This window comes from Myotis brandtii, unplaced genomic scaffold (genome assembly GCF_000412655.1).
Source record: "Myotis brandtii unplaced genomic scaffold, ASM41265v1 scaffold259, whole genome shotgun sequence".
Taxonomy (NCBI): domain Eukaryota; kingdom Metazoa; phylum Chordata; class Mammalia; order Chiroptera; family Vespertilionidae; genus Myotis; species Myotis brandtii.
In genome coordinates this window covers 3,992,128-4,018,657 of record NW_005359840.1, presented here as the reverse complement: position 1 = coordinate 4,018,657, position 26,530 = coordinate 3,992,128, and the positions used below count along the sequence as shown (strand labels likewise).

The window sequence follows — 26,530 nt, the reverse complement described above, 5'->3', positions numbered from 1 at the left end:
TAAGGTGATAATTATCTATGATTTTTAAAGAGAAAACCCATACATTTTCTTATAAAGATGTTTATTTTGTTCCCCAGGGGTTTTAAAATGAGACAGGGGACAGGGAAAATAGACTGAGAACCACACTGCAACCCTTACCACCACCATCCTGTCCACCAGCGGGGAGAGAGGTACCTTTTGGGCGTTTCATTTCAACTGTCATGGTGACTCAAGTGAAAATGACTATTTTCAACATGCTTGAGCCACAATATTTTACACTATATTACTTGAAATTACAGGCTGTATATACTGTGGGGGATTGATTGTGGTTACACTTAAAGCCTAATGTAGTCATAGTCCATTTACATAGTGCGATCTCCATTTCTCCTCTAAATATGATCAGATATTGCCCGGGCCAGTGTGGCACAGTAGGCTGGGTATCATCCTGTGCACCTGGAGGAGCCTGGTTCAATTCCCCATCAGGCAGGGCACATGCCCAGGTTTCGGGCTTGATCCCCAGTAGGAAGAGTGTGGGAGGCAGCCTATCGATGTTTCTCTCTCCCTTTCCCTTCCGTTCTCTCTCAAATCAATAAAAAAAACAACGTATTTTAAAGAAAACATGATCAGATAGCGCTTAGAACAAAGCTGCACTGACTCTTTGAGTGAAGAAAAAGAGACGCAAAGAAAAGTACAACAAGGCCTAACAACATAATGGATGCTGGTTATGCCAGATAGAGCTCTGACTCAGAACCCGTTACCTCAAACAATGAAAGCTTCTTTTTAAACACGGGGGAAGACACAGGGGAGGCAGTTTCATATACCATACTGAATTTCAGTAGAACTAGGTTGGTTAAACACTCTATCCTGAGACACACACTTTTCATTTTCAATTGTTTTCAAATAAAAAGAGAAAAATCCCCTTTTCCAGTTGGATTGTTTAAATGCACCTACAGCTACTCCTGTCTAGCAAACGCCAGGCAAGCTCTCCCTACTGATGCATTTCAAAAAAAGGTTCAATTGGCAAAAGAAAGCAAGTGCAAAGGGTTTTTGACAAAAGAGGACTAGAGGGAACACATTTTCCTTTCGCAGAAATACTTTTCGAGAAAATCAAAGGAGGTAGCAACTCAAACCAGGAATGCACATATATTGGTGAGATAATCAGGGAATTTGAAAAACTTCCTCAACCTCACTCAACTACATAAAATTAGTAGCTTAAAAATTGAGATGGGGGTTATGATATAAAAATGAGAGACTAAACACAAAACAAAACAATGCATTTTGACTTTTAGATTACAACACAGTCTAACACACCATACTGTGAGAATGTGGTTCTTCTAACACTGAATCAAATAGATCTGAAAAGAACACCCTAGGACAGTGGTTCTCAACCTTCTGGCCCTTTAAATACAGTTCTTCATGTTGTGACCCAATCACAAAATTATTTTTGTTGCTACTTCATAACTGTAATGTTGCTACTATTATGAATCGTAATGTAAATATCTGATATGCAGGATGGTCTTAGGCGACCCCTGTGAAAGGGTCAGTTGACCGCCAAAGGGGTTGCGACCCACAGGTTGGGAACCACTGCCCTAGGACCTTGGTCCTGTGGCCCCCTGGACCCATACCCCTCCATCCTGTTTAGTGATGCTCCAAGTAATTCCTAGGCAGCCCTGTCCAGGGCTCGCAAACAGAAAAGGCTAAATCAAATTCAGGAGCTCTGACATATCTCCTCTGATAAAAAGAGAATTTTTTTTTAACACAATGTGCACTTAAAGCAGATTCCAACACTGGTTCAAACAAATAAAAGTATTATGTCATCCATAGTTAATTGCACATTTAAAAGGATTATTATTTTTTCCTTCCCAAATGAATCATACCATCATTTTCTGAGCTATTAGGAAAGAGCATATGAAACCCATTGTTCATTTAGATGACAATCAGTATTCCAGGATTAGGTTATAATGTTTTTCTAATAGCATTATAACAAAGGCATAACTGTTTTCTTAAACTAAGATATGGGGTTTTTTCCCCTCATTTTTTCCTACTGAATAGTGACAATAGTCTGTTATAGATCATTCATGTGTGAAAGGAGCAACTGAGGATCGACTAGACATAAAAATAGAAGCTTCCATATGTAAACCATATGGGAAAAAGTGAAAGACAGATGTTATAAGGTACCCATTGTCCTGTGTGAGTGGATACATACACACATGCATACATATGCATCAAGAGCCATTACTTCTCACAGAAGAGAGACACAGAGAGGGAGAAAGGCTGACAGTAACCCCTTAAGTAGGTTAATAGTGCTGAGTTGTCAGACAACAATAGTGTGATTAGGGTGTGTCACCCCTGCTCAGCACGCTGTAGGCACTCAATAAATACTTGTAGAATTAAATTAAAAATCACTGAAAGGTTTTCATCCATAATAATCCTTTTGCATATTTAGTGTAACAATAGATTTTACCCTGATTCTGAAGCAGCCCAGGGGCTCAGGGATTCAATGTGGGTGGAACAAATATAATTAAAAAAAAGAAGTCATTAGAGACTCAGTTGGGTTCAGTGCAGTTTGTTGGTTCTATGAGTCTGTTAGGTGTAATTACTGACATGAATCTAAACGCATTTGACTGAGAACGGAGCCAAATTAATTGCGATGTTGGTCTATAACAGCTGTTATTCATTTGATACTTTTCTCTAATAAGAATATTAAAATATGGAACCAAAGTATGTTTCTAAGAAGTGATTAGGCCACCTACAATGTGTGTTGGTCCTTTCTTATGCAGCCAATTTGATTGTTTTCACCCACCCGCTCCAGGATTTTCATGGGTTTCTGCGGAGCAGAGTTACATAAGGCATGCGTGGCAAAGAGCGCACACTGCAGAGGAAAGCTGGTCTGTAACTGCCAGCACTACTCATCTTCCACATGAGAACCGATGAAATCTTGTTAAATGCTCACCACACTGAAGACAGCTCTGATAGTTTTTGCAAATCCGAGTTTCTGAATTTAGACTGTAAGAACTCTTAATGAGATCTAAAGTATATTACCTATCTCGTTTCACATATTTATTTTTGTCTCCTATTTAAAAGAATATTTTTAGTAGATGTAGAAAAATGTTTTCCTGCTAACGCAGATAGCATGAGAGATTAGCAGTTACGTCCAGTGAGCTGGTGCCAGAAATTTAATTATTTTAGTATGAGGTCAGAAAAAGATTACTCGCGATAAGTGGCTCAAATTGGCTACAGGAAAAAATAACTAGCACCTTCAGTTAAGCTAGAGAGTATTCTGGAATAGGACAGAGGAAGCCAAGTCTCTGATGCCTGTATGCAACCATTCCTGATGCTCTGATAATGGTCCAGAGACAATAACAAAGTCCTAATGATCAACCAGTGGTCTATACCCTGTGTGCTTCCTATCTGTACAAAATTATATTTAAGCACTATATGCTGCACATTTCATCTGTATAAAATGCAAAGCCAAAAATACTGGGAGGGAGTGGAGAGGTGGTTGGGAGGGTGGGAGGAGGGTTGTAGACTAATAGAGTTCAGAAAAATTATGGATAATAAAGACAGATATACACATGGCTTTCTATCCTATATAATAAATATGCAAATTGACCATCACTCCAACATACAAGATGGCCGCCCCCATGTGGACACAAGATGGCTGTCACAAGATGGCCTGCAGGGGAGGGCAGTTGGGGGCGATCAGGCTGGCAGAGGAGGACAGTTAGGGGCAATCGGGCCAGCAGGGGAGCAGTTAGGCGTCAATCAGGCTGGCAGGGGAGTGATTAGGCGGCAATCAGGCTGGCAGGCAGAAGCGGTTAGGGGCCATCAGGCAGGAAGGCAGGTGAGCGGTTGGGAGCCAGCAGTTCCAGATTGTGAGAGGGATGTCTGACTGCCTGTTTAGGCCTGATCCCACAGGGGTCCCAGATTGGAGAGGGTGCAGGCCGGGCTTAGGGACACAACCCCTGTGCACGAATTTTATGCACCAGGCCTCTAGCATAATTATAAAATCCAATTAATCAAAACATCTCTTCCCCAGGCATTCTAGTCACCAAGATTTTATTGTAGTGATTATTGCCATTAATAGATTTCCTGGATCTGTTCATTGAAATAGCTATTATTATGAATGGGCTAACAACATTTAATATTTAAGTGTTAACCATGTGCCAGGCAAGTGCTAAGAGATTTGTATTCTCCCATTTAATTCTTATGACGTTCCTAGGAGGCAGGTACCCTTCTTTCCCCTGTTTTTATAGGCAAGGAAGCTGAGGATCACAGAGGTGAATTACCCAAAGTTACATTGTTTAGGGTGCAGAGCCAGAATTTGAACTCAGGTTTGTTTGGCTCCAAGGGGGAAAAGTTTGAACTCATCTGGCCTGAAAGCTAACCCAATGAAAGATCTGTCTGAGATGACATGTCACAGGGTCATCAGAATCAGCCAACAGGATGTGCTTTATCATTGGATGGTTGTTACTGTGGGAGCTCCTCTTATACCTCAATGCCTTAACCCAGTACTTGAATTCAGAAATTCAAGGAGTGTTTATTGAATGAATTGCAGTAGTGTGGCATGATGTTACCTAAAACGGGCTAAGGATGTTTCATTAAAATAACAAAGCCCCACATTTATACTAAATAACTTAGTTTGCTAAAACCTCTAAAGACCTGTGCAAATTTTTACTGTGATGAATATTTTTTTTTCCTGAAAAAGCCCCATAAATCTCCACTGAAAAAACAAACCTAGAGAACACAGAAAATTTCTGACAGTGAATTAACATAGATTTCTTGAAATGTTTGCTAATGTAGGGAGCAAGGCAATTTAAATAAGTGAAATATCAGCCAGATATTATTTTTCCTTCATAGATAAGGCTTATTAGGTCAATGATTTTTTTTCTAGACCCACAAAGTCTACAAGCTTTGTTTAGCTTTTGCAGTTGCATCTATGAGCCATTCATAAGCATTTGTGAAATATGCCAGATTGATGGTACCTATATTGTCTCAATAATTTATACTCTCAGGAGAGCTTTAATACTACCAGGATCAATTCCATTAATTATGGGTATTCTAATATATAATTTTGGTTACTGTAATTTAATGTCAAGGGTATGACATTAGGAAATACAGTTTTGACCTATGCAGCTTAAAATAATGTAATGTAAAAGGAACTCATTTACTTACAAGATGTAATTATTTTAAAACTTAGAAAACAGAGAAAAAATTTCTATCCACCACTAATCATAGAGTTTAAATATTTAGGTTTATTGTTTAAAATTTGCTAATTCACTCTCAGAAGACTGATTTATCATCAGATCTCATTAAAGTAGATCATTGTTTATTATCATCCTAGAAGAAACTAGGCAATTCTAATTTCCATATAATCTTATATAAGGAGGAACAACACTGTTCCTAATTAAATAATATTTGCATACAAAACACACTGGAGTTTCCAATCTCAAAACAACCTTTTTTAAAAATGCATTTCTTTTTATTGCTTCTTCTCAGTCCTTGCAATAAATTTGAAAAGAGATAAACATGAAAAGAGATTTACTCACAAATATTACAAATATTTGGTAAGCCTCCTTACTCTACCTACAGAATTAATTAATTTATTTTTAGTGATCCCTAAGTTAATTATAATCTATACTAATATAATCAAAGGTTGGAGAACATAGATTATACCAAGTACTTTGCATAGTTTATATACTACTACACATTTTAGAGTACATTTATTGATTTAGCATATTTCTTGCTGCAATGAAATTAGCTTTCTCAATTTTACATTTAAATAAATAGTGTATTACTGTGCATGCTCTAATTATAATTATTTGGGAAATGGTGCAATAAATGTTGGTTGAATGAATGAATTACCCAATATGTCAAAAATATCAATGCATAATTATATATTGGTAAAATAAGCTGCTCTTTAAAAGAAAAAAAAATCTTCGCTATTAGTGAATCTGTTGCTAGAAACTCCTGTTATAAGAAAATTTCCTTCCTGTTACCACCTTCTTAAACTGCCTCAGGTTTAAACTCCTTTGAAGACAGAATAAGGTATGAGCTAATTCTTTTTCTTCTTCTCACCTTTCACTGTCCTTTTCCAACTACATCTACCTTGTAGTCACCTCTCCTTTCTTGTGCTTCTGGCTCACTGTCCTGGGAATCTCTGAACAAATTCCTACAATCACCTTGGCTCTCCAACCTCATCACAACACAACTCCCCTGTGACTTGGAAGGCTGTTCACAATCTTTCCAACAGTCTTCCTACCTTTCCAACAGTTTTCCAATTCAAACACTTCCCTGAAATGACAATATCAGAAAATATTTACTGAACATTGAACTATTTATCAGAAACCAAAGATGTCAACATATAATTGACAGACTATAGTATAAATAACACGAGTCTCTGTGAGTTATCTCATTTAGCTGTCACGATAATAAGGAAGGCACCATTATTCCATTTTATAGATGAGTACATTGAGATTACATGGCTATTCATTTGTGGATGTGGGACTTGAACTTAAGAGCTATCTTCTTAATCATTTTGATGTACTTTCCTATGGGCCATTAAACATATCCTACATGAGGCCTGATGCCTTATGTGCTGACGTGCACTACTACTGACGTTATTCTCTTTTACTTGACCACTTTCGCCTTTGCTTAGCCAAATACTACCCATCCTTCAGTGTCTAGTTCTACTGATATGCCGAGACTATGCTTAGCCTTTTCTATGAAACTTTACATTATTTTATCAAACTTCATTAATTTCCCCTTTTATTTTATTTTGTTAATCCTCACTTGAGTATATTTATCCTCACTTGAGGATATATTGATTTTTAGAGAGAGGATGGGAGAGGAAGAGACAGAGAGAAAAACACTGATGTGAGAGACAGACATCGATTGTTTGCCTCCCTCACACACCCTGACCAGAGCCTGGAATTGAGCCTGCAACTGAGGTACATACCCTTGACCGGAATTGAACCCAGGACCCTTCAGTCCGAGGGCCAATGCTCTATCCATGGAGCCAAACCAGCTAGGGCGGATTTCCCCTTTTAGATAGTTCTAAATAATCTCTGTTATCTATCAGTACACAGTTTACACTTTGCTGGTTCAGATTTATTTCACCTGAAGGATAGCAGACTATGTCACCCCAAAATATGCCACTTTGGCAGGAGGATTATTTTGAAAGGAAGGCAATAAGAAGCAACAAATACAAGATAAGCTCTCTACCCTCCCCCTACTTGCCTAAAAACAGGACATATATTTGTAAAGGTGTCCCTCTTCTCCTCTGTACCAGGAAGGACAGAAGTTAATCACCAGAAGCAACTCTAGATATACCTGATTAGTTCAGAGACAGCACCAGAGGCACTACAGACAAAACGTTATTAACTAGCCCTTACCTTCATTAGTTCCCCATATTTACCCTCTCACAATTTGCCCCTCTAGAAACTCAAAATCCTTTTCCCTTGTTTTATTTAAAATTTTTTGAAAATGAATTTTTCTGATTTTTCTGTTGTGAAGCTGCTATATAAGCCCAAGTTCTATCCACCCCTTTGAGTTACTCATCACCGAGTGCTCCCACCTCCTTGGGTAATGCATGCATTCAATAAACTGGTGTTGTTGTTTTTCTTGATAATCCATCTTTTTTCAGTCTAATTCACAGGGCCCCAGGTAATGAACCTAAGCTTGATTGCTGGAAAAGAGTTTTCAGCCCCTACATCTCTCTCTGACAAAACTGTAAATCACGGGAGGGTGGGGACTATATCTTGAATTTGGTTTTTTTTTTTTTGAGATTTTTCAATTGCACAAAATGACTAATTATCAGTAGCTACAAATATACTCTGGGCCCCATGTTATATACTGTACTTAAATAACTCATTTACTCTTCACTAAAACTGTTATAGGAGGTAAATGTCATTATCCTACATTATAGATGAGGAACTGAGGCATGAAGAGATGAAGGACCAGAACAAGCATAAGGCTAGTAAGTGGCAGAACTAGGGCTGGTCTCCACTTTTTGACATGCAGGCTTTAATAACTTTTCAGTCATACCACTTAATGTTTACAAAATGACTATTTCACATATAATCATGCCTTTTATTTCCTTCATGATTAAAATATACTATTTCTTATCCTGGCCTCTGCCTCCTGATCCCCAATGCTCTCAAAATGGAGCCTTAAATATGGTATTTTTTTTTTTTTACAGATTTAACTTAAAAGATATAATCCTCTGGCTGCTTGGTTTTCATGATACTTTTACTTAATTCTGATCACATCTAGATTACAGAAATACCCTTTTGTGTTTGCTTTAGTCTGTTCTTCTGAATAAGTAAATTCTAAAATATTTTTTCTTGATGATGTACATAATTTTGCATGCCAGGTAAATATATCTTATTGTTGTTACTTATTAGCTATATGGGGTCACAGGATATTTTTTTAAAAGAGAGAGGTTTGCAGTTTGCTAAGTTGATCTGAAATTGAAATTTACAGAAATAGTACACTGTTTGTAATTTTCAAGTGATTTTCTTTACCCAAGGGACTCTTCACTTTAGTTAAGATCCTTGGTTCCAATGATGTGCATCTCTAGTCACATGTTCTGAAATATGTCTACACTCTACATCGGTGATTTTCAACCAGTGTGCCACAAGAATTTTTAAAACATGCAACAATTGACAATTTAATCAGGGGCACTGACCTCTTTTTCCTTAGACTGTCAAATAAAAAAAACTACAACAGCGAACATAACAATAGCTGTCCAGTGTGAATGAATCAAAATTATACCTAGTTTATGTCAGATCGGCAAAAAATATATATTTTTGGTGTGCCACGGAATTTTAGTAATTACTTTGTGTGCCATGAGATGAAAAAGACTGAAAATCTGTGTTCTACATAATAGGTATCTCACAATGGCAGTCAAATATTCTATGTCATCTCTTGTTCAGTGGAAAGTAATATTACCATGTTCCTGCAATGGCAAGTGGAATACACTGTCCTAATTGGACACATTTAAAGTTCTCTAAATCACTTTCTGACTGTACCTCATTCTCACATCTCCCACGGAGTCACATTTTGTGTAGCTCTACCATGCTTCCTCCCAGGTTCTCAGAATGTCTGTAATTGCCTTACACCTAGTTAACAACAGCATTTTTTATGATACACTGTCTGAGAAGCTCACTGACACTGAGTTCCATCTTGACATGCAATGCTATTCTAATTATTATTTCTTTTCACCTTAATTAAGACCACATGTGACCTCGCACTGCAATGAGCGCCCCAGCGGTGTCATACGACCCGCAGCTTCCTCTGAGTCGGAGAGCCCAGTCTGTGTTTGGAGAGCAAAGAAAACAAAACTCAAGGAACATCTGTTCAAAAGAAAAATTTTTTTTGCATGTAAACAGGAAAATCAGATATTATCCAGTAGCAACCAGAGAGTGATGACACATGAGGGTCACATCCAAGAAGAAACCTAAGACAAAAAAGTCTCATAAAGAAAATGTCCTTAGAAATACAAGGCACAAAAATAATATTACAACAGGAAAAAAGTATATTCCTTTAAAACCTTCTGCTGAATTAACCAATTCGACTATAGCAATTGACACACATAATTTGGACAATCATAATAAAAATCTGCAGTTGTTACCAATTAAAGATGAGCCCCAAGGTCAATGTATGACATTAACCCAAGCGTTTCACATTAAAACAATAATAAAAAGAAACAAGTAACCACAGGAAACTAAAGCAAGGTGCTAACATGCTCAAGAACCCTGTGCTTGTGGCCAAATTGTTCAATGTGAGTTCAATTCATATAGAAAACCACAATAATACCCATAGTACACTGGGCTCCCTGAAACAAGGCATCAGTGGAACCTCTGCCGATGTTACAAGTTCGGAAAGGGTCTCATGAGAAAGAATTACTACAATTAAATAGTTTTCTTTAGCGTCAAACCCAGCTCTTCTCAGGAAGTAAAAAGAAATAAGAAAATATCAAGGAGCATCACATCTGAAATCACAGCCAGGCCTGCCTCATTTTCTAACACCAAACTGATAGAAAAGTCAAAATCCAAAGACCAGCGTGGACATACTATAGCAAAAGCAAGTATCGATAGATGAGATACCTATTGTGTAGATGGGTTCATCCCAAAGAAACTGCAAAGAAAGAAAAGCTCATCTGAGTGAGTGGAGAGCTAGCAAAGGAAGAATGCTAAAAATCCTCCTAGCTCAGTAGTTCCCCAGCCTGAACCGGAAATGAAAAATCAGTTGGGTCCTTTGGACTACCACGTCAGAAGATGAACACCGACTATTTCCTGGAAAAGTAAACAAGACATTTTGTGAAGGCCTAAAGCTGATTAATGAGGGATGCCCCAAAGAAGAAATGTTGGACACACTGAATGAGCCGATTAAAAATATTTCAGATGCCAAAAAAAGCTTGCTAAATATTGGGTATGCACGTGTTGAAGCACTTACAAGTTCTATTGGAAATATTATCGCAATCTATGAGAAGGCCATTCTGGCAAGAGCTCGGCCTACTGAAGAAATGCAACATGCAACTGGAGATACTCTAACAATGAAGAGTCAAGAAAAAGTTACATTTGGAGAAAATTTTGAGGAGACTTGTTCAACCGAAGAACAAATCTAAAGCCAGGAAAACCTGAAATGGAAAATAAACATCATAGAAATGTGGTATTTCAAGATTGCGAAAAAGAGCAAGATAACCAATGATGTTAAAACCTCCAATGCAGAAACTAGGGAGAGTTGCTTAATTAAATAGAATATGTCTACTACACCATTCTTGCAAAATGTAAAAAAAGAAAATGCAGTTGGACAAAACAAATTCTACATTTAAAGAGCTACAGTTTCTGACACCAGTTAGACATTTTCAACGTTTTCAAGACAAGACTTCTAAATTGCCAGATATGTTAAAAGACCATTATCCTTGTGTGTGTTCACTGGAACAGTTAACAGAGTTGGGAGATGAGACTGATGCGCTTATATACGACCCTAATGCAGCGCTGTGCCAGATGTATTTGGAGACTGAAACAACAGAAGAGAAATAAAGCTATGATAAGAAAGAAGGTTTTTATTATTCCTGGGGTGTTTTGTTTGTTTGTTGTGGCTTCATATGTCTCTTAGGTCAGAAGTTGGCCAAGGACCTAAGTATTCGTGGCAGTAAGCTTTTTTTTTTTTTAAACTAACGTTCACATAATAGCAGGTGTTGCCTTCTGTGTGACAAAAAGCTAAATCCTACCTACATTGTCTATCTCAACAGATTAAGATTTTCCCTAGTAGGTAGGTAAATTTTGTCAACTAATTTACCATCTTCCTTGAATACAGTTAAATGTCATTCTAGTTTCGGTGGTTTGTTTCTAAGATAATTAATACTTAAACTTGCTTTGTAATATAAAAACTTAACTGTTAAATCATGTTTCCTGAAACATGATAGTTATATATTGTAAACAGTTCTTTTCTTCACACATAATAAGTACCACCAATAAAATTGTTTATGTCTTTGAACTGATACTTAGGTGGCATATATCCTCAATCAACTCTATGTTTTCAAATAAGTAATTTGTCATTGTAAGAGATTAGATCATTTTAAAACTGTGTAATATGAATGTGGTTGAAAATCACATATACCATTTACATTCATATATTCCATTTGTATAACAGTACCTTCCATTGTTTTCCCATGTTCTAGAGAATGGGATTATAATTCCTTTTTCAACTATGACTAATATGTAAATAATAAATTGAAATATCTACAATAAAAAAAGACTATACACTTCCAATGAAAGGCTTTCTTGTTGAAAAATATTTATAAGGACTAACACACATACGCAGTGTAAAATAATATTACAATAAATAAAAATAATAAGTATTTGAAACATATGGGCCACAAATCAAGAACTTCATGGTGAAGTTTGCTATTTGATTGATCTGTAAATAGAGATAAGGTAACAACACACAAAGATAAGTCCTATTTTAAAGTGTGTCTTTCATGTTCAGGCCACTCAGCTAAGCATGTGCTTAAGAAGTTATTTGGATCTTTATCCTATGTCTTCAATTTTATTTGAAGAGGTAATTAACAAAATCTTGGTGAATAAGAATATATATTATAGGCAAAATCAATATAGGTCCTTTATTTCTTTTTTTTCTTTATAGATATGTTTTTAGGAAAATAGTGGAAAGTTGATAAATACTTGGGGAGGGTGGTGTGGTGTGGTGTGGTGTGGTGTGGTGTGGTGTGGGAACAAGACCATATTCTATGAAGATTGCTAAATGATGTTGATACTATTATTTTACCTCAGCTGTCTACTTTTTTAGTTCTTTAAATTATGTTATATTTATTTCATGGTTAGAAAACATAAACTATAGTCAATTCCTGAAAATTTTTGTACATTCTAATGTTGTGAAGGATACGCTTAATGGGTATAGATATTATTTCAGATTAGCCATTTAGAAATATTACCACAGAATAATTGATACTGATTAATAATTATAATAAAATATATCATAATAATTACTAATGAACTTGGGCCATTGACTGCCTAGGTCCAGATTTTGGTTCTATCTCTTACTATCTTTGTGAACTTGAGCAAGCTACTTAACTTCTCTGTGCCTAGTTTTCTAATCTTAAAATGAGATAGTAGCACTTTCCTAAAAGGATTTTATGAGGCTTAAATATGTTCACATATATAAATCTCCCAGCAAAGTTCCTGGTACATAGCAAGCACTACATGTTTTTTGTTTGTTTGTGGTTATTATTATTATTTGACAATGCATTTATAAGAGCAAAGATTCCCTAGCCAGACTGCTTGGATTCTAATCTTGGTGCCAATAATTTCTGTTTTTGGGACCTTGGGCAAATTCCTTAATTTCTATGAGCCTCAGTTTCCTCATCTGGAAAGTGAGATAATACCTACCTCATAGAGATGTTATGAGGATTAATTTACTCCAAACATGTGAAAGTCTTAGAACAGCACATGGCACATGCTCAACATTATACAGTGCTTACGATTTTGGCTATCACTGTATTTAGAAATAGGGGGTCCATATTGATCATATTGTTTTATATCTTGCTCTGATTTTGCTTTGTTTTTAAATTCTCTAACCTTCAGTGGCAAAGACTATGCTTTTTCATTCTAATATTTTCAGGGGGAAGCTATCTGGTGCCAATCACTTTATTTACCTTCTCTTCTGTAGAAAGAAAACAAAACCAAACAAAAAAACTACCTTTAATCTATGGTCATTCTTGCTAACCAACAAAACAACTACTTTATACTACGTGGATATACCAGCATTTTGTTCCTAGGCTCACAGCTGAGCAGGATGCTGCTCCCTAGTTTTTTCTGTTTATAATAGTGCTGTCGGTATCAATTATGACTTGAAATGCTCAAGCCCCCCAGGAAGAGTGTTAATTATTGCTGCTCTGTGTCAACAAAATGAAAATTGGAGCTATAAGGCTCATCTCCCCATACCAGTAAACTCTTCATCTTGCCCCCTTCTTCCCTCACCACTGCCTCATCCAGAACATAATTGGGCAAAAAAATAAAATAACAAAGAGAAAAAGACTGTTTCAACAACATATTACCTTGAATTGGTTGCCAAAAATCCTGAGTGCTCAGTGTAGGGTGACAAGAAATGCAGATAATTTCATGAGAGAATTTAACACAAGTAACTAATAATATTGTGAATTTTTCTACCAATAACACAATTCACTTTATAATCCAAAATTAATTAAATGCAATTATTTTGCACTTTATAGATCATTTAAAACATGGAAGTACTTCATACCTTTGTTTATATCAATGAGCTGTTTCTTTTTCTTCTGGCGTTCCAGCTTTTCTTGTTCGGCTTTCTCTTTTGCAAGCTTTGCCCTCCTAGTCTTCTCTTCCATTTCTTTTCTCTTGTTATTTTCTTTTACTGCTTCCTGTACATTTTAAAAAAGTTAAACAAAAATCCTTTCATTACTTATATATATTGGAGAAGTTTTACCATTTTATAATTACATATTCACACATGCCATGGGTGTCCAGAGATGGAAAAGTATTACAGTAGCTTCAAGCTACATCCTATATAATAAAAGAGTAATATGCAAATTGACCCTAACAGCAGAACTGGGAATGATGACTGGTCACTATGACACACACTGACCACCAGGGGGCAGACGCTCAATGCAGGAGCTGCCCCCTGGTAGTCAGTGCGCTCCCACAGGGGGAGCTCTGCTCAGCCACAAGCCAGGCTGATGGCTGCCAACACAGTGGTGGTGGCGGGAGCCTCTCCTGCCTCCTCAGCAGCGCTAAGGATGTCCAACTGCACCTTAGGCCTGCTCCCCGCTGGCAAGTGGACATTCCCCGAGAGCTCCCGGGCTGCCAGAGGGATGTCTGACTGCCAGCTTAGTTGCGATCCCCCGGGGAGTGGGCCTAAGCCAGCAAGTGGACATCCCCCAAGGGGTCCCAGACTGCAAGAGGGCACAGGCCAGACTGAGGGACCCTCCTGAGTGCACAAATTTTTGTGCACCGGGCCGCTAGTATGTATATAATCTTCAAGAACCAATAACTGTAAGACATTGAAAAAATTAGAAATAACTCAGGCTTTAATTAACATTACCTAGGGTGCCAGAAAATTCAGGACATGAATGTTTACAGACTTAATAATAAACATACTTTCTCTGTTGTTGAAATAAGAAACAGTTTTGGTATACAAGAAAATGTTTAATATGGAAATATGGTTTAGCAAGTATTTTACAACATTATTGTACCTTATGCTCTTATCTGCAAAGTGAGGATTAAAAAAAACTACCTCATAAGATTTTTGTGACAAAAAATGAGATACACTTATACAGTGCTTAGAATACTGAGTCTATGATGATAACAGCGGTGGTGGTTGTGGTGGTAACAATTATATCTAATGGTGCAAAGCATGAAATAATCATCCATATTATCACAAGAAAGAAATACCTGCAAGTTTAATAGCTTTTTACATGCCAATATCTTCATAAATGCTGCAACATATTTCAAGATATTGTCTATTTTATTTTAGATAGATTATTTATGGAACTCAGGTGAATCAGGACATTCCAGTAGATAGTATGGGATAAAGTTGAAGTGAACTGATCAGCTGAATAACAATATTAACTTCCTTTGAGGTCGAAGAATTCACTAATACAGAGACATATGAACTGCACATTTCTCCCATCAAGCTGTTCTGTTTCTTTTTTCCCATTATGATTGATTAAATATACTTCATAGTATGTACCAACTATTTCACAAAAACTATTTTGTTCCAGAAACCCTAAAGAAAAGGACTCAATAACAAGAACACATCTACAAGACTTTGCCTGGAGGTGTCTGTATCGAAATATTTCTCTTCATATTAGAAGGCACAATAGTTTTTAAAAGCCCTGAAAACACTTTCAAAAAGATCTCCTGACTTGCAAGAATTATTGGTACCTCTCCCTTCCACTGCCCCCATAAGGCTGGGACCTCTAGCATTAGGTTAGAGCACAAAATGCTCTGGCTCCTGCAGACAGCCTCAAAGATCCCCACTGAAAAGAAGCTGGAATAACAGAAATAGAATTTTAGAGCAGGGCTTCTCAACCTCAGCACTACTGTCATTTTGGTCTGGATGATTCTTTGTTGGAAGAGCCATCCTGTGCATTGTAACATGTTTATGGAACCCCTGACCTCTACTCACTAGATGCCAGTAGCAACCATCCCCAGCTGTGACAACCAAAAATGTCTTCAGAGACTGCCACATGTAATCCAGGTTGAGAACTACTAACCTAGGGGTTTTCATACAGATAACATACTCACAAAAAGTTACAAAGTGCCTGCTCTGCTGAACCCAGCTTCTTCTCACAGATGTGGAACTGAGTTCCCAATGAGTTTAAGCACTTGCCTAAGCTCACACATTTCTGTAATTGCAGAGGTGAGAATAGAGCTCGTGTCTCTTTATTCCTAGTTTAGTGTGTGTTTTATTCTTCAAGCAAGAAAAGATAATGTGATATGATACCAAAAGCACAAGCAACCAAAGGAAAAAATAGGTAAGACTTGATCAAAACTAAAAATTTTCATCCATCAAAGGACACTGTCAAGAAAGTGAAGAGATAACCCACGGAATGGGAGAAAATATTTGCAAATCATCTTTCTGATGAGAATATATAAAAAAAACTCTTACAACTCAACAACAAGAAGACAAATAACCCAATTAAAAACGGGCAAAGGATTTGAATAGATCTTCTTGGAAAGAAAATATACGTACAGCCAACAAGTACATCAAAAGGTGTTTGAGGTAATTAATCACTAGGAAATGGCAAACCAAAATCACAATGAGGTACCACTTCACACCCACTAGGACAGCTGAAATAATAATATAATAGCAAGTGAGGATGTGGAGAAATGTGTAAATGCAAAATAATGAGCCATTTTGGAAAACAGTTGCTTAAAATGTTAAACAAAGAGTTATAATCTATCCCAGCAATTCCACTCCTAGATATAGACCTAAGGGGAAAAACCAAAACCAAAACACATAATCATACCAAAACTTGTACAAGAATGTTCATGGCAGCATTATTCCTAATAGTCACTAAGTGAAAACAACCCAAGTGTCCATCAACTGATAAATGGATAAAGAAGATGTGTTAAATAGCCATACAATAAAATATTATCTATATATATAAAAGGCTAATATGCAAATTGTCCCCTCAGGAGTTTGACTGGGGAGAATGGGAGTTCAATCGCTTGCTATGACACGCACTGACCACGAGGGGGCAGCACAGAATGAAGAAAGGCCCTGGCTGGCAGCCAGCAGCCAGGGAAGGAAGGCCTTGGCCTGCAGCTGGAAGGCCCTGATCAGCCCTGATCATTGGCCAGGCCTAGGGATCCTACCCGTGCACGAATTTCATGCACCAGGCCTCTAGTTCAATCATAAAAAGAATGAAGTGCTGACACATGCTGCAACATGGATGAACCTTAAAATATCATGCTAAGTAAAGGAAGTCAGACACAAAAGGCCACATGTGGCATGATTCCATTTATAAGTACTATCCAGAACAGTTAAAGCCATAGAAACAGAAATTAGATTAGTGGTTGCCAGAGGCTGGGAGAGGGGGAAATGTGGAGTAGCTACTACTGAGTATGGGTTCTTTTGGGTTAATGACAATGTTCTGGAACTAGACAGTGGTGTTGGTTGCACAACCTTGTGAATATATTAAAAACTACTGAATTGTATACTTCAAAATGCTGCATTTTATATGTAAATTAGATCTCAATAAAATTTTACAAAATTGATGTTTGAGAAAGATAGGACTGAAATAAAAATGTGAATTAGTTAAAAAAAGACAATGTGAAAAGGCAACGTATATTCAGGCTGATACTAATAAGTTATGCGACCTTTGGTAAGTAGCATAACAGGCAAGTAATAGAGGAGCAGAGGAAGGTTAATGCTTGTGTATATTTTATTATTGGTCAAATCTCTGATCTGGTATATAGTCACCAACATCTAGGTGGACTCTTCTATTATTAATTGAATGAGCTGTTTAACTGAGTGCTGTTATTTATTATGAAGCTAAAAAAACAAACAAAAAACTGGTAACTTCCATTTGTATTTCTTCCTTGTTCTGATAATAACAGCTACTTTTTCATGACACTCTATTATGTTCCAGGTGTTATAAATAAATATTTTCTAGTCTTTATAGAAAATCTGCAAATATCTATTATTTTCTCTCATTTTACAGATGATGAAACTTAGGTTCAGGTGGGTTAAGTGAGATGCCCAAGGCTACCCAGTTACTTAAGTAACAAAAACCACATGTGTTCACTTACACTACCATGATACCTTCCAAGCAGAGTTGCCAAATAAAATACAGGACACTCAGTTAAATTTTACTTTCAGGTAAACTATGAATTATCTTTTTGGTCTAAGTATATTCCATACTATACTTAAGCTATACTTACAAAATTAATGTAATGTTTGGGACTCATTGGTAGGAAAATTATTCATTATGCATATAATATTTGGGATATACTTATACTAAAACAATCATGTAATATTTGGGACACCTTGGTACTGAAGATATTCATGGTTTATCTGAAATTCAAATTCAAATGGGCATCTATTTTTATTTGATAAATCTGGCAATTCTATTCCCAAGACTGTTGATTTTTTTATAGGTATCCTTTCACAGACTAAGATCCTCTAATGAAAACAGTGGACTCATTATAAAAATACAAAAGCCCAAATCTAAGCCATATTTTGAGAACAGAAGTACTGATGTAGATTACTGATAGGCATTCCAAGGTTCATGGACATGAATCATACTATTTCTGTAGCATTCTCGATATACTCCTTTCCTTTTTATTTCTTGAAAATGGAGTAAAACTAAAAAATTGTTTATATCTAAATTGACACAATTGGGGTAGAAGGAAATAAGTCAACATCAAAAGACTCGCTAATGAAGAAATCTGGCAGATGTGAATAGATTAAATTTCTATATAAAATGGAGGCTTGCAACTGGCACTATGAAACAACATAAATATAGATATAGTCAATGATGACACAGACCAAGTAATAGGTTCTTTAGTTTACATCTTAAATGTTTCAGAAATAGATTGAACTACAAAACGAGCACATGCTTTGAAATGGCCTGTGTGATTCTAAAGAGATCAAAACAGCAGAGGAAAATAATTTCTGTGGTTTGGCAGTAATGAAAAGGAATGGAAGCATCTACAGAGACATATATTTTTTCAAGCCACACAGACTGTGAAGTATAATTCTGGTCCTGATGCCACCAGTTCTGTCTTCATGAAGCGGCCTCATGCTGAAAAGAAGACCCTATTCCTCTTGATGTTTTTATACTTTAGCTCTGACTTTAACAACTTAGGGGTGGGAAACACAGGCCTGTTTAATTCTCTCTCTTTAAGAAAAAATATTAAAAGAATAAGGCAAATCTTAACTATGGTTCCATATCATCAATCTTGACTTTTACTAGAGTGAAAGATAACACATTTCAAAAAAAAAAAAGAAAAGTGAAATCTGATGGGGAGAGAATTCCCTTGAGGGATGAGATATTTTCTTTTCATCCTCATTCCTATTAACAGAACCCAAATAATTTAAAGAATAAAAGCAACAGGAGCAAATTTAAGCCCAGGTTAAAAAAAGCAACAACACCTTAAATAATTGGCTGTGATTTAGCAACACTTTATATTTGCCAAGCCTCACTAAACATACATTTATTTATTTATTTTACATTTCAGAGAGGAAAGGAGATGGAGAGAGATAAACATCAATGATGAGAGAGAACCTTGATTGGCTGCCTCCTGCAAGCCCCCAACTGGGGATCGAGCTCACAATTCAGGCATGTGCCCTTGACCGGAATCGAACCTGGGACCCTAGCTGGGACCCTTCAGTCCACAGGCTTATGCTCTATCCACTAAGCAAAACCAGCTAGGACCCTCATAAACATTTTAGAACACTAACGTATGAGTACTATCATCCTTAAGTAAGCATTAATTATTATTTATTGGGCTGAGAAAGCCCACTGATTAGATTCTGTCAATGTATAGGACTGCATTCTGTTACAAGAATGCTAATTGAGAAAGTGTTTTGGTAGTAACCTCAAATAAGATAAGAAATAGTCACAGAACAAAGCCTCAGTTTTACTGGCATATCTATTTTTCAAAAGCCAGTGAGAAGTACAAAAGGAGCAAAATATAACAGATGTCTCTAGGATTTATTGTGAAATATATAATTTTACATCTCTCACTGAAATCTCTATTGCCTCACTAAAAATATGAATAAATTAAAAATCTTATTTCCCTTGCTGTACAAAATTAACAAATGAGACCTATGGACTAAAAATGCCATATGCAAAAAAAAGCACCTATGTAAATTCTAAGACCTCTCATTTATTACAATTAAGCTTTAAGAAATGGATGAAACTGTTTCAGAAAATTCCAAGGGGCTCAAATGCCAGCCTCATGCATGGCAGGTCTACATAAAGGAAGCATCTTCCAATCTTAACAAGATATATGAAAACAAAAACCACCACCACCAAAACCATTCCTTCCTTCCATCGTCTCCAATGGCTTACTACCCAGGGCCGACTACAGAAGCACTCAGCAAGCACTGTGATCTCACTGAAAGCCAAAGGTACTTTTGAGGCGTGGAGAAATGGAGACATTAGTAAGGAAATTGGATCCTGGAGTCAAGTAAACCTGGTGTCAAATCCAAGCTCCTATCATTTATCCTAAAAGCGGTGTGACCTTGAACAAGTTAGTTACTTTATCACTTTGAGCTTTGGCTTCCACATGTGCAGAACGGAGATACTCAAATCACTTGGTTGCTAAATAGATTAAGGGAAGTTGTGTTTATGTAAAACACTGAAGACAATGCCTGGTACAGAAGAAATGCTCACTACACACACAGTGGCGCTGATTATCATGTGTAGTAGAAACATCTGAAAGTTTGAACAGCAAGAATTTGGTCATTAAACACAAATGACGACGTGTTTTCAATGGTTTACTCTGCACAAGCCCCTCCCTCTTGTTTGGAAGTCAGGAGGATGTGATCTATGACTAGAAATGTAGCATCTTGACACAGTCTACCCTCATAAGAGACTAGAAATGTATTTTCTTCTCTTTGGGGTTTTGGATCATCCTGGGAACCTGTGTGAATATACTTGGAAAGACTTGCGATTCATTGCAGTATCAGAAGCTGTATGAGAGTAGAGTCACATAACCTTAAAAGAATGTAAATTGGAAATGTCCTGGTGAACAAATTGATAACTCCAGTGCCAGAGGCACACAGAGTGCACTGCTGAGCGTTTCTTCATCCATCAGGGATGTTAGAAGGATTCACAAATGATATTGAGTCAAATCATTTGGCAACAATATAAAGAAACCTGGTATATATTATATTGAAAATCTTTTTATACACTAAACATGTGTCATCGAGATATTATTTTTCATGAAAGCTCAATGAAACAGGTGAAATTCTCTCCACATCTTTTATCTTGAACTATCCTAGTATCCGACTTTCTCTTAGCTTTAATCAAACTGGGCTTTTAGAGGTGTGTTTTTTTTAAACTCTTGTTTTATGCTAACCACTTTGAAATTTTAAAATGTTTCTTTTAATCATTTCTTTTGAAAATACCATAGAACACCAAATTTAACTGAAAGAACTGCAGACCTGGTAAGTCTCTATCTTTCCTAGATAAATATGATGATTCTATAGCTTCATTTTTTATGCATCCTATTGAGAAGACTTTTAAAGATTCCTGACCTATACTTTTATGCCCAGGATAAAAACAATGATGAGAAAGAGGCCTATTTATTTTGTTCCTCTAAGTGAGGGCCCATAATCCAAACCTTCTAAGTAGAACAGCACACCTTTGTGAACACAGGATGGCCTTTAAGGGCTGAGAGATATGGTTTAAATCTGGCTGTCTAGTGACAATCATGCTTTATCCCCTTGGGCAATTTACTTAACTGAGCCAAGCCTCCTTTCCTGATCTATGAAATACCTGGACTTCAGAGTTGTTTTGCAATTAATGAGAAGTTGCACATAAAGCCATTAAGCACAGTGCCCGGTACTGTGTTCAATGAATGGTGGTGGGTTATCCTATATAATAAAAGGGTAATATGCAAATTGTCCCCTCTACCAGGAGTTCGACTGGAGTTCGACCAGGTGGTGGGGCCGGCCTGCCAACCACCGCATCCCCTTCATCCGGCTGCCCCCCCCCCGGATCTGCCCCCCCCCAACCCCAATCAGGGCGGACCCCTTCCGTGCACAAATTTGTGCAATGGGCCTCTACTCATTATCAGTTTATTCCACAGTTGGGCAATACCAATGCTCTATGCCAGTGGTCGGTAAACTTCGGCTCGGCAAACCGCGGCTTGCGAGCCACATGCGGCTCTGCAGTGCGATTGAAACTTCGTGGCCCATGTGCAGAAGTCGTTATTTTGTGGAAGACGTGGTATTTTGTGGAAGAGCCACACTCAAGGGGCCAAAGAGCAGCATGTGGCTTGCGAGCCGCGGTTTGCCAACCACGGCTCTATGCAATTCAGGGTCTGGATTCCATTTCACTCAACCTAGGAGTATGGCCATGTATGGACATACTTATTGGGGAGAAGGATGAATCCTTCATGCTATGGCTATTTTGCAGAATCAGGTAAAAATATGAACAAACCACACTCATTCTCTCTCATACCTACAAACTTTGAACAAACAATAGGACTTGCCTTCCTGAAGCCATGAGAACAAAGACAGAGAGAGAATGAACAACAGAAGTTTGTGGGAAACATTCTTTTTTTAATATACCATATTGGACAAATCTAAGACACAAAAACATCACTGAATATCTTGTTCTGTGGAGCAATAATGAAATTCACACATCATCTTACTTAAGGTTCAACACACCTTAGGGGACTATTCGCATACACTGGGGGGATAAAGTTTCCTGGAAGAAGGCAGTGTTTTGTTTTTGCATTGTTTGTTTTTAAACATCTGGAGTTAGCTCTCTCATCTCCCTGAGAAAATGAAGCACAAACTCTAAAAAAGAAAGGCCATTAGATTTGGAAATTAGAAGTTTACTTTTATTTCTTTTGTGAGTATTTATCTCAGAATGCAGTATTCACTTGTTCTGCCTAAAGGTTTACGGGGGAGTCTGGAGAATGAGCCTACACACCGTCCTCTACCCCAGGCCTGGCTGAGCTTTCTCATACACTTTTGCCACCTTTACCCTTAAGAGGCTGCTAGTCTTGCTGGAAAACCTTGTACTGAAGGATTTCAAATACAAGATAAGCTGAATGGCAAAACCTTTTGGCTTGTTGGTGGGGTTCTCATTTAATCCCAGGCACAACAGGAGGCAAAATAGATAGAGCTGGAAAGTCTGTCCAGACCCTGTCCTTTCCCTGTCCCATAGATGCCCTGAGCATGGCCATGAACATAAAAGGCAACTGTACATATGACACCTTTTCATTATTTTACCAAAACAAAATTTCTTTAACAAAATTCTCCCTCCTCTTCTACTGTGATTCATATAGATAGATACCTAACACATTCTTTGCTTGAGTTGTTTTGACAGCTAGTGTCATTTTGGCCATTTGCTGCATGTGCCTGCAACCAAGGATAAGAGTTGTTGGGACACTCAGCTCCAGATGTATGTTACACTAACTGAAGTGTAACATGGGCGGAATCCCCTATTTGTCAGTATAAGTGGATGGAAATCCTAAAGAATGCCAAAGGTAAATCAGGACTCATATACTCTTCCCGATCTTTCTCAATCCCATTTCAGAATGATCATGTCAGGTGCCAAATGGGAAAATGTGAGCCAAGATGAGTTTTTCAGCATTTGAACACAGCATTGAACAACCAGATGATTAGAGGAAAAACCTACATAAGATGGTGGCAATAAGTCATTAGATTTTTCAACTGCAAGTAGGGACGAATTAAGGCTTTCCATTAAAGAAAGGAAAGAATCCTCCACTTTAATTAACATCAAACAACATTGGCTATTCCTTTTCTATAATTGTTCACCGTGTTTAAAGGGCATATTGGATTGAAGGAGACATGACAAATGCTTGGGGCAAAGACTTTGCAGCTGCAGCAACTACACTGAGAATCAGTACGTCTGAAGAATGATCAGCACTTTAATCCTGCTAAACTTTTCTTTCCCAGAGATTTCCACTTCTTATGGTACTAGTGACCCAGGTTCCTCTTACGCAAGATCTCATGAATATTTCACCAACGGACTACGATTAGAACTTTCTCAGTGAGGTCACTGAAACCTTGATTAGCTTGCTCAAGTACTTGGCTCATGTAATAGACATTGAACACATGTGTTGATACTGCAGTTAGATGGGGATTAAAGTTGTGCTTATTGTCATATGTAAATACTAGAGGCCCGGTGCATGGATTCGTGTATGGGTGGGGTCCCTTGATCTGGCCAGCAATTGGGGCCAATGGGGGGCGGGCAGCCGGCCTGGGAGAGGGGCTGCGGGAGGTTGGCCAGCCATCAGGGGGAGGGACCACAGGAGGTTGGCCGGCCAAAGGAGGTTGCCTGTGGGAATGCACTGATCACTAGGGGGCAGCTCCTGAATTGAGCATCTGCCCCCTGGTGGTCAGTGCACATCATAGTAACTGGTCAACTGGTCGTTCGGTCATTCGGTTGCTTAGGCTTTTAAAAAAATATATATTTTATTGATATTTTACAGAGAGGAAGGGAGAGGGATAGTTAGAAACATCAATGAGAGAGAAACACCGATCAGCTGCCTCCTGCACACCCCCTACTGGGGATGTGCCCACAACCAAGGTACATGCCCTTGACCGGAATCGAACCTGGGACCCTTCAGTCTGCAGGCCGACACTCTATCCACTGAGCCAAACCAGTTAGGGCTAGGCTTTTATATATATAGATGGTATGAATCACATATAGATGGTATGATGGACCATAGGTAGCATGATAAACCAAATCAAACAAAAGAACACATGTTCTGCTATCTTAGATTGCTGAGACACTGTGTCCCTTACTTCCTATAGGCCTATAGGCCAGACTGCTTGCTCTCATTCTCTTTCTAGACTATACTGCCCTCTCCCACCCTTCAAGGCCTTACTTGATCTGGCCCACTGCTTCTCTGACCCCATCTTCTTCATCATTCTGTCCCAGCCCACTGGTCTCCTTCCCTCCGTGCCTTTACATTGGTGTTCCCTTTGCTCCAGCTCCATCAAGTCTCTGCTTAAATGCCCCCTTAATAGTGAGGCACCCCCTGACCACCTTCCATAAAATAACCCCAAATAAACTCCCTAACTCCCTACTGTGGTCTTCATAACAGAAAAGGTCAAAACCTAGTGACACTTTAGAAACTCTTCACACTTTCTAAGAATTAGCAGCCAGGGCTAGTTTATTTATGTAACAACACTTTTCAGCCTGAGGATTCTCAAAAACATTAGATTACCAACAACGTCTCTACACATAGTACCAAAACTCCTTGCGCACCTATTTCTTTATTGTGAAAAACACTAGTGGCCTTGAAATAAGAATTACCCACCTTTGAATGGTGGTTTCTTCCTAATCATTCATAGGCTAAGGTTCCCTGACAATTAGGTATTTTCTTAAAAATGCCAATGCTTGATGTTTCTGAGGCCTGATATCTATGCCAGTTGCCACTCTGACAGAGCTCAACCCTGCAGTGAAAATTCACTTCTGCAGAGATTAGTGCTGACAAGGAACCTCCAAGGTGAAAAGGAAAGTTGTGTCCCAATTTTGAAAATGAGTCTTTGATTCGAGTAAGATATTTTCAGGATCCACAAACATCAGTAATACACAGCTTTCCCAGTGATCTTTTGGTTTCAGACAAAACTGTCTCAGGTTCGGGGGCGGGGGGAAGGTTTACTAGTACATGAAAAGTTCCTTGAGTATATTTGTATAAATGACTCTCTCTGGCAGAGGGGAGACTCATAGAAGAAACTGATGGGCTACAGGTGAAGGAGCCAGTTAAGTAAATCCCAGCACATGTTCATAGAAGCAGCCCTCTTGAATTCAGCACAACCTACTGTTGTGCTGACTGTTCAGCCTCTGTAGGAAACAAATAAAAATTTAATGTGTCTTTCACATGCTGTACATATCTGGAGGTTTGACAGACAAATAGATCTTTGCATGCCAGCATGGCTGTGAAGAGAATCACAAAGGTAAATTATTAAAAGTGAGAAGGAAAAAAGGACTATGTGCAAATCTTCTTGGATATTAAACTGCAGTTAGTTACAAAGGAGTCGTGCACCGATAATGCAGGCTAGCTGTGATCCCCAAGGCCTTCTTTTAAAATTTGCTTTCCAACTGCAAAAACATGTGATCTGAAGTTGGAGGAAAAACTGCCTCTCCCGTCACAGACTATCAGAATGCTGAACTCTGATGAGCTAGAAACTAATCTACAATCTGTAGCATGGAGGTTTCAAATGCTGCACGTTCCTGCAGACACATTTTTTCTTAGCAGGTACCTGGGAAAGAAAAGCAATTGAGATCCACATGCCTTTATGGACCTCTACTTGGTTCAAGTCTATGAAGTGCTTTGAGCGCCTATAGGAAGTCAACCTATAAATTAATTTTATCTTGATCCAAAGGAAGAAAATGAAACTCTAAAGTTACTGATACAATATTTTAATGGGAAAATGTCTTGGAGAGATACTGTTGGGGGGAAAGGACAAAGCAATGGTATCTTACAGGCCCGAGAGCTGGGTTTACTGCTGTACTACTAGTACTGTCACTACCTTACAGGATGGAAGAGGCGGCACAATCAATAAGGTTTCTGATGAGGCCAGTTTGGGTGGGTTGAAAAGCACCCAGAGACTTGGAAAATACTTTTAAATTACCTTGACAAATAGAAATACAGAGTCAGACAGGAAGGGCCCTCAAGAAATGCTGGCTATATCGTCTTCTGACTGCGAACAGGGTTCCTTGACCTCCTGCAGGAACCTGTGCTGATAGTTAATCACTTCTACAAGAAAATACTTCCTCATGTTGAACTAAAAGCTGTCGGATCCTTAAGCCCATATCGTGTCTATT

At 38.0% G+C, this 26,530-nt stretch overlaps 1 protein-coding gene and 1 pseudogene across 1 annotated transcript in view; one reads left to right on the top strand and one right to left on the bottom strand.

The window, feature by feature from the left end:
* Nucleotides 1-26,530, bottom strand: part of DIAPH2 (diaphanous-related formin 2) — a 550,233-nt gene that overhangs the window by 26,790 nt on the left and 496,913 nt on the right. Inside the window, exon 20 of the mRNA XM_014541049.1 lies at nt 13,765-13,900. Within this exon, the coding sequence (XP_014396535.1) occupies nt 13,765-13,900 (136 nt within the window). The remainder of the gene's footprint in view (nt 1-13,764; nt 13,901-26,530) is intronic.
* On the top strand, nt 9,238-11,027 carry LOC102251130 (annotated as a pseudogene).